Source organism: Papaver somniferum, chromosome 1, assembly GCF_003573695.1.
Source record: "Papaver somniferum cultivar HN1 chromosome 1, ASM357369v1, whole genome shotgun sequence".
In the NCBI taxonomy this organism is placed as follows: Eukaryota; Viridiplantae; Streptophyta; class Magnoliopsida; order Ranunculales; family Papaveraceae; genus Papaver; species Papaver somniferum.
This window is the reverse complement of record NC_039358.1, coordinates 58926430-58938149: the sequence shown is the minus strand read 5'-3', so window position 1 is coordinate 58938149 and position 11720 is coordinate 58926430. Positions and strand designations below refer to the sequence as shown.

The 11720-nt window shown below is 37.3% G+C and overlaps 1 protein-coding gene across 1 annotated transcript; it reads left to right on the top strand.

Moving 5' to 3' along the window:
• The first annotated feature begins 6062 nt into the window (after positions 1-6062).
• Positions 6063-7149, top strand: LOC113329341. The gene is made up of 4 exons (XM_026576246.1): positions 6063-6122; positions 6232-6716; positions 6891-6967; positions 7042-7149. Exons 1-4 carry the CDS (start codon positions 6091-6093, stop codon positions 7123-7125), a joined length of 678 nt encoding a protein of 225 aa, XP_026432031.1. The 5' UTR covers positions 6063-6090; the 3' UTR covers positions 7126-7149.
• Positions 7150-11720: the final 4571 nt, after the last annotated feature.

The window sequence follows — 11720 nt, the reverse complement described above, 5'->3', positions numbered from 1 at the left end:
ATTCACAGCTAGTTATTCGCCAAATAAAGGGAGAGTACACTACAAATGAACCACCCTTGAAGAAATACAAGAAGCTCGTTGAAGAATTATCAGCGAAAATCCCAAAGATAAAATGGAGGCACATTTCAAGGAAGGATAACAGACTCGCAGACGCTGTTGCTTTCATCTCAAGCATGATGGCAGATCCAACTGCGAGATGCATAAAAATACATACACTTATGTCACCATCAATCAATAAAGAAGAAGAAGAGAACATAATGATGATAGAAGGTGGAGAAGAAGAACAAACGAACAATATCGCAGATTGGAGAACAGAATTTCATGCATATTTGGCGAAAGGAGAAACACCAAGAAACAGATTGGAAACACACAAGGTAAAAAGCCGCGCAACAAATTATGAATTAAGAGATGGGATGCTATACCGAAAATCCTTTAATGGGCCATCACTCAGATGTTTGACACGAGAAGAAGGAGAAAAGGTGCTAAAAATGTTACATAGTGGGGATGTTGGAAATCATAGCGGGGGAAGATCTTTGGCACATAGAGCGAAAATGCAAGGCTATTACTGGCCATACATGCACGAAGATGCAAAACAAATATCAAGACGTTGCGAAGATTGTCAGCGGCACGGAAAGAAAATACATGCACCTGGAGCACCATTGTCATCTTCAAACAGTGTATGGCCTTTTGGAAAGTGGGGCTTAGATATTGTGGGGCCATTTTTACCAGGATCTGGACAACGAAGATACCTAATAGTCGCAACATATTATTTCACAAAATGAACAGAAGTAAAGGCAGTACAACATATTCGCGACAAAGATATCTTTACATTCATATTTGAAGGACAAAACATAGAAATGTTACTTAATGCATTTAAAATAAAATGTGGAAAGTCTACTCCTCTGTATCCACAAGATAATGGGCAAGCAGAGGCAAAAAACAAAACAATTGAAGATATATTAAAGAAGAAATTAGAAGGACATCATAGAGCATGGTGCGAACAAGTACATAATGCAGTATGGGCTTATAACACAACTAGGAGAGAAGCTACTGGAATGTCACCTTTTTGTTTAACATACGGAGTTGAAGCGGTGTTACCAACAGAAGTTGTTATTCCGACGACAAAGAGAGAAGCTTGGGAGAAAAATCTTAGTGCGGGTTTGATATTAAGAAAACTTGATGAGTTAGAAGAAAAAATAGAAAGAACTTTACAGCATATGGAGAATTATCAGCGAAGATTAGCACGAGAATATAATAAACGTGTCAAAGTACGCGAATTTCAACCAGGAGATTTAGTTCTGCGAGAGACACCAATATATCAGCGAGAAAATGGTGGAAAGTTATCCAAAAATGGGATGGACCTTACATCATTAAGGAGATAGTTGGGACAGGAGCTTATAAATTAATGGATCCAGAAGGTAGAGATGTTGGTCATAAACTTGACAGACCATGGAACAGATTGTACTTAAAGAGATATTATCCATAAGAAGCTTTGAGAAGTTATGTATAACACAACAAAACGATTGCGAATAAACATTCAATGAAAGAATAGTTGCGAGATTATTCACATCAAAACAAGATCATGATATGCGAAACTTTCGCAGAGATAATCAGAGAACAATGACAAAAGAGAAAGGGGCAAACCTTTATGACGTACACCCTAGTTCGTGAATAAAATTTCGCAAGAGGCAAATGTAAGACCTAAAGTACGTCATATAAGGGGGTACCTGTTGCATGGCTCAGGGAAAGGCTACACCGCCCCCGGAACCTGAGTCATGGAGATTTGGGGTCAATAAAGCCCATCCGGGAGGGGCACCTTGGATTCTCAGCTTAAGCATATGACTTAGGTTGGGCGACTAAGGTAATAAGGACTATCCCAAGGAGTGCAGAATCTGACCAAGGCGTCGAGGTACACGGTTGAGTCAAGAGTGCCAGGGGCGTCTGGAGCGTACCTTGCCATTCTTGACAAGTCTTGGCTTATACTGCACTCGGCCCGAAGAAAACCCCACTTAGGGTGCAGTCTCGTAACCATAAACCCTATAGGTAAAAGGGATAAGAGGCTGCGAAAACAACTGGTTATTAAGACCGGATGGGAGGAGCCAACCTTGTATGGTAGAGGTATGCCTCCTTGAAGGGGCAACCAGGGGGGAGATAAGGGCGGCACCCTCCATTAGGGAGCTGATAAGTGTCTTAAGACGCAAATGTCATGAGGCTTTTTACTCGCAAGGGTATTAAGGCTTGTCATATTTGTGCGACAATCCTGAAGAGGCAATAATGCTAAAGAGAAAGATAATACGAGATCAATGGGTTTTCGCATGAAAGTACGAAGACGTCCTGCGATTTCGTCGCACGACGACAATGTCATGTGGCTTTATTTTCGCAAGAATATTTAGACCTGTCATATTGTCGCAACAATCCTGAAGAGGCAATAATACAAAAGAAAAAGTTAAGGCAAGATCAATGGGTTTTTGTATGAAAATGCAAGGACGTCCTGCGATTTTGTCGCAATAACAAGAGGTGGCATACTAAGACCTTTAATTAGGAAGGCAAAATAAGACCACATGACAAAACAAAATATTTATAAATATTCATAACAGATCATTTCTCACAAGAAAGATAATGAGAGGCAAGTATGGGAATCAGTAAACAAGAGGCATTATCTTTCTCGCCAGCAAAATATTAAAAAAGAAAAATAATTCCAAAGTTGGTTGAAGAATATTATTCACAAGAAATAATAAAGATGAAGCAGTTCAAGAAGATAGAACTAGATAAGAAACTCTTCGCCAATGTTCTCATTATCACCAGCCTTTTCTTCATTTCGATTCTGATCTTCACCAACAATAATTTCTTTGAGAGGGACTTGTTTTTCGCCGCCATCTTGATTATCGCCAGCAATTACTTCTTTAGAAGGGATTTCTTTTTCGCTTCCATCTTGATTAGCACCAACAGTTGTTTCCTTAGAAGGGATCTCTTCTTCATCTTCCAAAAGATTATTCTCTCCACCACTTTCATAATCATAATCACTGTCAGCAGGACGAGGAATTTCATCATCATCTACTTCCAAAGGTTCGATTGATGTAGGAGGAAGATATTTGGACAATAAAATATCATTCACAAGAACTTCAGCCCGGAGATGAACTTGACGAAGAAGTGCTCTCTGATGATTCCTATCTTGAATATCCTTAAAGTAAGCAAGATAATCAAGTCTTCTTTCTACTCGTTCGCGAGAACCAGTAAGGACAGAGACGAGTAGTGCATTTTCTTTGCAAATTTTGGCATATTTAGCCTCCAAAACATAAATGGAGGAATGAAGATTTTTCTCAGACTCTGCGAAAAGTAGAATACAAATTTCAATAAGATGAAGAACTCAAAAAGGTATGACAAAGAAAAGATAGTTAAGGCAGTCAAACTGTTATGACTACCTTCCTTTTGCGAAATAAGGTGTTGAATCAAGGTCAGACAACTATTCTCCCAACGGTTCATCGCATCATCAAATTTATCTCCAACTAAACCTTTAAATCGAGATCGAAGATTTTTCTCTTTAGAAATAAGAAAGGCATTTTTCTTCGCAAGTGAAGAATAAGATTCTTCTAATTTGGAATATTATTCTTTAAGTTGGTTCACCTTTACACTTAAAGCTATTCTACCTTGAATGAGTGTATCTCTTTCAGCGATGGATGACTCTGTTACTCCTTTAAGTTCATTTCTCAAAGAGCAAAGAGATTGTTCTTGGTCATCCAAAACTTTCTGAAGGATGCTAAGTTGTTGCGAAGATATCGCCATACTGTTTAAACAAGTTCGCTTCTCTTGAGATAGAGTTTTATTCTCATCTGATAAAGTTTCCATTCCTAGATTAGCTTTAGTTAAAGAATAAGAAAGGCGAGATATTTCATTACTTAATAAATTTTGCCTCTGAACTAATTGGGTATTTTCATTGTTAAGATTATTTATATGATCAACAGAATATGAATGGAGGTTATCTAATTGGTTATATTGATCCGTCAAAATCTCTTTATCAACCCGGGCTTCTTCAACAGCAGATTCAAATTGATATCTCTCCATTATTCGTTTCTGATTTAAGGCTTAACACGCGAAAAAGGGATTTAAAGGATAATTAAATATGGAAAGGATAAAATCATCAGAAAGGAAAATTGAAGACACAGCTATTTGCGAAGCAGCTCTGTCAGAGCCAAAATAGTTACTCAGAATTTCGCAAACACCAGACTTGACATGATCAATGGGAGATTTCTTAACATCATCAAGAACCTCACACAAAACTTTGAAAGCAATATTTAAAGGAAGAGGCTCAGGCAGAGAACTGGTAATGATAGAAGATTGGGAAACATTATCAATAGAAGGAGAAGAAGTTTCATTCACAGAAGGATTAATAAGGGGGGTTTCAATCATTGAAATGTCAGTTGAAGGGATGAAATCTGAGGCAACCTTTTCGCGAATTGGAGATAATGGTTTAACTTGTGAAGATGTCGCAGGAGATTTTGAAGGGATAAGTAAGTGAAATGGAACAGAGGTTTCAACGGTTTTGAGGTGGCGAGATTTCTTGAGAGGTTTGTTGACATCCTTATCACCCTGCGAATCACAATCCGGATAAGAAACATAGGCAACAATATTGTTATTAGAAAAGAATAATGTTTCTTACCACCTTCTGATCCTCAGACTTTCTTTTGTTTACAACAACCTTATGCTGCGATTTAGAAATATTAGGGTTCTGAACCGTAAATTTGGTGTTAGAGGCGCTTTTGTTGAAATAACAACAATATGGGAATCACATAAACAACATCAAATAAGGCAGTAAAGAAGATCAATTTCAGCAAAACCCATAAGAAAGAAAAAAGAAAACTAACCTCGATGAATCCATGGAAAACACCAACAGGAAGATTAATTCGTAAAAATTGAAAAAGAAGAAAATTACGAATGATGAAGATCTACAGAGGGAACAATATGGAGATGAAGAAGAAATTAAAAAGATTGAAAGAAGAAAAAGTTGCAATGGCGGAATTTGCAGAAGAACGATGAAGTTGCAGAGAAAATAAAAAGAGAGAAAAAGAGAGTAAGAAAGAGTATATATAGAGGAAATTTTTTCTCGAGAAGATAAACACGATTAATGCGAAAAGACGTGAGCGGATAAAAAGAAGCAGTTACAAAAGACGTGTCAAGCAACAGATGGGAGAAAGGATACGTGTGATAAATGAAGAATATGAAGTGATGGATAACTGCGGCATTTCTCACATCATTCTCTACTTCGCAGAGAAGATATGAGAAGAGGCAAGATGTAGGATCATAATCTCGCAGCAATAATGCCTCAGCGAAATTATTAACAACACAACACGACAATGTCGCAAAACAGCTTCAGAAATGACATAATAAACGACGACAGCTAAATCATGAGAAAAATGTGATGGTCCTGCGAAAATTAGGGAGTTTGCGAGATTAACATTTGTAAGGTTGCGAGAATGTCGCAAGCCATATCCGAAAATAAAGGACAGATTAGATGTTATCTACTATGTATTTCCCTATAAATAGTCATTCAGTTGTAAAGGAAAAGTGAGAGATCTTTTTTGAGTGAGAAGCAAGTAAATAGGAGAGAGAAAATTTAGAGCAGAGGTTATTTTTGATTCCTTTATCTTTTCTTATAAGATTGTTTAAAGATTCATCAATAAAATTAAGATTGTTAATCCAAAAATGAGTTGAATATTAATGAAATCTTGTGAGGGGTGTAGTGTAGGATTTCCTGGAACTACAAAGTTGGATATCAAAACTTTGTTAAGTTCTCATGACTCCTTCTAAGTAAGTTCTCATGTTTTTGGTTCTGTTCAAGCAGCTCTGGAAAAAGATCTTTGCCCCATGCTTTTGGTTCTGTTCCTATGGTTGGTCATAGTCCTACTCGTGCTTTAAAGTAAGTTCTTCTTCTCTTGTTTTTAGTTTCTTCAAAGATTAGTTTCTCATAACAAAGTTGGATATCAAAACTTTGTCAAGTTCTCATGACTCCTTCTAAGTAAGTTCTCATGTTTCTGGTTCTGTTCAAGCAGCTTTGGAAAAAGATCTTTGCGCCATGCTTTTGGTTCTGTTCCTATGGTTGGTCATAATCCTCTTCATGCTTTAAAGTAAGTTCTTCTTCTCTTCTTTCTTTTTTCTTTACTGATGAAAGATGATCTCTATGAAACTTCCTCATTTGTTATCTTATGGTTTATGATTTGATGATTTGATATGCAGAGCTTTTGAAAATGAGGGAGAAGAGAGTGAACCTAACTTCTATGAGGTTATCAGCAAGGTCAAGGCTGGAGACTTTGTGGTAAGAGATGCAAAAGCTGATCTAGAGTACTATGTAGCGGCACAGATGAAAGCAGCTGCAATTGAAGAGAGTACGGATGCAACTTCAAAACTTAAGAAGTCTACTGACATGATCACTGCTAAAGAGTTTCATAATTTCAAGAAAAATATTGCCATCTCTCAGATGGCCGGTGAAAAGTACACATTATCTGTTGCTGTAATTGGAGATGAGAAGGAGTTTTCTCTTCATGATGCTTTTCTTGGTTTGATCAAATCACATATCTCACATGGAAACCCACTTGGAATGCTGGGAGATAAAGGTGGAAAGTTCTGTACAATTTCCTTTCTGGCTGTTCAAAAAGAATTCCGCCGTAACAAGGTGGCTAGTTGTATGATTAAAAGACAACTGAACTTGGCCAAAGATGAAGGTAAGAATACAGAGATGATATGGAGACTGAGTTGTATCTATTTCTTCTTTTATTTTGTTAGATTGATCAAAATTGCATCATAGTGATTCATATTGATTTTTTCTTATATTTTTGTTAGATTGATCAAAATTGCATCATATTGATTCATAGTGATTTGTTCTTATATTTTATTAGGTGCTGTTTATGCTTTTGTTAACATTCCAACTGAATGCAATGGAGCGTTGGATATGTTTAACAAGATGGAATTCCATGTAAGAAATTTTCCTTGGGTTTTTTTTTTTCCTATCTTTTACACCCAAATCTGACCTAGCTTCTTAATTCTCAGGTATTCAAGGATATCTCCCGTCCTGGTATGAGGATGACTGCGGCTTTATACCCCTTGAATAGCAGTGTTTCCAAGATGAACTGAGAGATCTCTCTCTTTTATGTGATGAAAACCTGTTTCTGTTACTGTTGGTGAGTGATGTCTTATTGTCTTTTAATTTAAGTGAATTTGCAGCTTGTTTTGCTACTTTTCTGATCTGAAAAGACCTTTTAAGTGAATTTGATCTTTAGACGAAGTGCAAGTTGTTTTTGAATTTGCCCAGAATCCAATTGCATTTGTTTAGTTCTACATTACGTTAGTACTTATGATATTATAGCATTTTTGGAAAAATACTAAAACTACACGGGAAAGAATTCGTAAGTAGTAGTCCTAATTCTTGTGTTAGGACAGTTATTCAGACTCTGTAGTCAATTCCATTGGCAATGTTTGTTCCTTTCCTGTATAAGGATATTAGTCAACTCCATTCTCACTGATTGTTTCTTTGGTATCAAGGGGTTTTATAATGGACACATCCCATGGATGTAAGTTATGCAACTCCTAATTAAGGGAAGCAACGTTTGGCCAGTGAGAAAATTAAATTGGGGTTATTGGCCAATGGATCAGGAAATCAATGATCCCTGACGACTTACAGGAATTGCCATTTAATGGTGAGACTCGCATAGATTGGAGTGTGAGTGTGAGTGTGATCTGTGGACCCAATCCACAGATGCTTGGGGTTATTGGTGATCTTGAGTCACTTAGGAACCTAAACTAGATATTCTTTAGGTGCAAGTGCTGGATTGAGATTAGAGAATGACATTATAAGAGATAGAATTGTGTTGCCTCTCGGCTTAGTTAGAGGCGCGAGATGCAAATCTTAGTTAGTTGGAGCACATTATATACGCTGGGTGTTGTGAATTACCGCTAGATGTACGAACAACCATTGTACATCCTTATACAGAGATACATCTTGAATTACTTATTTGACATATATAGTCGTTAATGGTTTGGAATTGGATACATGAGGCTACGTCAGTTTTGACATAAAAACACAACTGTACGGTCTTGGCTCCCTACTTCAAAACGTATGGGATGATAAGCTGAGAAGATTAAATTCTCAACTTAAATATTTGAAGTTGATTATTTGAGGACTTGTGCCAGTCACAGCTATCAAATCTTTTGTTGTTACGGTTTGTTTCTGTTTAAAACTTTCTCGTAAAGTAAAACAGAAAATCAATCTTTGTGGTAGTTATTTGTGATTAGCTTTGCAATGCGACGACCGCTAATTGGTCCTTAATTAAAGATAACTCTTTATCCCAATTAAGTGGTTGTGAACTTCTCCTATAGGAACGGTTTAAGCAAGTGAGGATGCAACAGGCAGAAATAGGGCTGCACAACGGGTAGGGTGGGTAGGATATGGCCTATATCCGCCACCCTATCCGTTTACCGGTGATTAAGAAAATTTTTACCCGCCACCCCACCCGCCATTAAACGGATAAGATCCTACCCGACTCATTTTCTGGCGGGTCGGGTAGGATAGAGTGACGGGTATAACCGTTCCACATTCTCTAAATGGGAAAAAAACTTCAATTTCTTTTTCTTAAAAAATAACCTAATTATGTAATTGTGACACCAGCTTTAATTTTGATTATAACCACAAATGATTTAAATAGTAAGGTAACAAATATGAAAGAGCAAAATGGTGCAAGAATAGGAGCCTGATGGAATCATCACATCTCTGTTCCTAATGGGTGGTAATTTATTGCTGTGTGTTTAAGTAGGTAACGTCAAAGATGAAAATGCTTTTAGTGGTCTCCTCGGATGCTGCTTCAGCTAAAGTATTAGTTATGTTGCAGGTTTCTCCATGTAGCTCGATTGCATTCAGACAGTTTTGCTAGTTGGGAATTACACGTGTGTGATAAATTTCGCTAAGGTTTTAGTTTCATAAGTGAGAGAAACACTGTGGCTGACCTCCTTGGAGGGTATACCCTGTTTGTAATTTTCTTTGCATGGCCGTATACTCATAACTTGTTCAATACTTTATGTACTTGCTTTTGATTTGTGATTTTATGTTGTGCAGTTGACAAAGTGGTGGATAAATTGATTGGGCATTTACTACGAACAATCCAGGATAACAACAGAGACAGTTGGGTTTATTTACCAAATCTGGTTGACCAAAGGAGTCTGACAAAGAGCAAACCAAGTTCCGTATCCAAATTCCAGTCTTAAAATGCAGATATAATATAAATGTGGAAGAAAAATGTTACCTTGAACAAAATTGCTCGAGGCCTGCAAAGCCCCGTAGAGAGTCTTCCAATAGGAAGCACAATGCACCACTTGTAATCCCTCAATCTTTTACTTACATACTTCCAGTTCATGTTCAAATCACCTTGCTCTACAAGAAAGGCCCCCCTTCAAATTCCAGCAAAATGAAAAATTATCAGATCTAACCAAAAAGTATGGACTGGTTCAATCAGACTACTAAGAAGGTAGATCAGCTTACCCCATGTAAACTGAAACAAGTTTACCAAGCTTCTCCACCAACACTAAAGAATTTCCTGTAGCAAACTGAAGTTAAGGGCGGGTAAGCGGGTAGGGTATGATAATTTCGAGCTTTACCCGTCATCCTACCCATTTAACGGCGGGAAAGAAATCTTTTAACCGTCACCCTACCCGCCAAATAGTGGGTAGGATAGAATACGGTTAAAATATTGGCGGATAGGGTAGGATTGGCGGGTATGGGCAGGGTATGTGCACCCCTAGGCAGAAATGTCTTCTTTGCCTAAACACCTAGATAAGGAGTTTAGTGCATTTGAATTTGAGACGATTTGTCACAAAGAGTTTGATGAAACTCGGACCATCTATACACCCATGTTTAAATTAGTATGTACGCAGTGGCAAATTTGACAGACGATCACCTAAGGCAAGGGAAAATATATGTTGCTTGATGTAACCTATAAGTAGTGAACTTATAGGCAGTGCTTCCCAAGATGTGGGGATTATGCAACATTTAGTTCATGTACAGTTTAAGCCTTGCTAAATGATGACAGTAGTTTAGGCAGTTGGATAAAGGTAATGAGTTTGCTGGTCTAGTGTACCTTAGTCTTATAAAAGTACTGTGAAGAAACAAGCATGAGATTTCATGTTGTATACCCACCATTTTAGTTCTGTGAACGGAGCTAAGTCTTTTCTTCAGTGTTAAAGAACATTGTTTGGTGTCGCTTATATGTGTGGTAACTTCCCAAAAATGTGGGGGTAAATGTATACCACCGTTTAGTTCTGTGAACAGAGCCAAGTCTTTTCTTCCGTGTTAAAGAACATTGTTCGGTGTCGCTTATAAGTGGTAACTTCCCAAAAATGTGGGGGTTATGAAGTCCACAATACTCTGATCAGTAAATCAGAGAGATTTAGCATGGTTTGAAAGCTTAAGTTATTTTATATGGGTGCTATTCGAGTGTAGAAAACATCTTGACAAGTAGCATACCAAATTTCGCAACTTCTAAACTCCTGGAAGTAATTTTTCGAGGTGATGGAAAATTTAGACGACCAGGAAAATCAGTTCCAGCTCAGAGCAATTTTCTGACTCCTGAAGATGTGATGCGAAAAATACGCAAGCACCAACAACATTTTTGCCTTGTGTTCTTTTTTGGGTAACCTTTGTTATCTTGCCAAGGTTTGTTGTCTTTTCAATGTTTTTCTCGGTGATATTTTTCCTCTCCTTGGAGATTTTCTGTGCTGTGTTTCTGGGGCTGTTTGTAGTTAGTACTGACTTCATTGGCAATTAGAAAGGCACTACTTTTGGTGCAAGTATATATTTGTTATACGTTTCAAGTGTGTTGATTCCTTTTCCTGGGTTTTATGAATTTGGATTTATTGGGTCTCAGTAGTAATGTAATATACCTAAGATGGATTTAGGAATGGCACAAATCTTCATGGAGCTGCCAGTGATTATGTTCAAACTAATATTGGTGTTGTGGCTAGTTGGTTTGCAAGGGAGTGGGTTAATTTTTTGCGGTTCTCTAACTATGTTTTTATATTTCTTAAAGCTAGTGCACTGTCTGAAAATTTAACTTTTAACTTATAGATTGGTACTTGACAGTTATGCATCATTTGTTATCCATTTTCACATTCTCATGGTTGAGATATCAAGTTTCACCATTTGATGCCTTGTGAAGGGTGCAGCACTGATGGTTAAAGTTTTCTGTCATATATTCCAGGCATGAACTTTATTTTTAATGTTAGACATGATTATTGATGTGTGTTTTATGACCAGCTATTTGGGAGCACATGCTTTTAGTGGTTGTGGTGAATGCAGGCAATGTAATCTCTGGTTTTGATGAAATGGTTTACTATGCTTAGTGACGCCATTGTTGTGCTTTCTCTGCGCTTTAAGGATGTTATGTGCTTGTAATGGGCTGCAACTTAATGTTTGCGTTTAGATAGGTTTTACAGTTTATTGCTTAAACTTGTGTTTCTCTGTGATGGCTCTCTTCAACTTCAACTTATCTGGGTTATAACTTTGTTTGAAGTGAGTTTGTTTTATGCGTAGAACTTTATGTGGATTGCTTGGTCCCAATTGTGTAAATTGGCTTAATTTGTGCCTTATTTTTAGTTTCACGTTTATAATAATTTGCTGATCTTTTCAATTCGATTACTGGAAGGAAACATGTTCCTTTATTATATGGCCACTCCAGAATGCT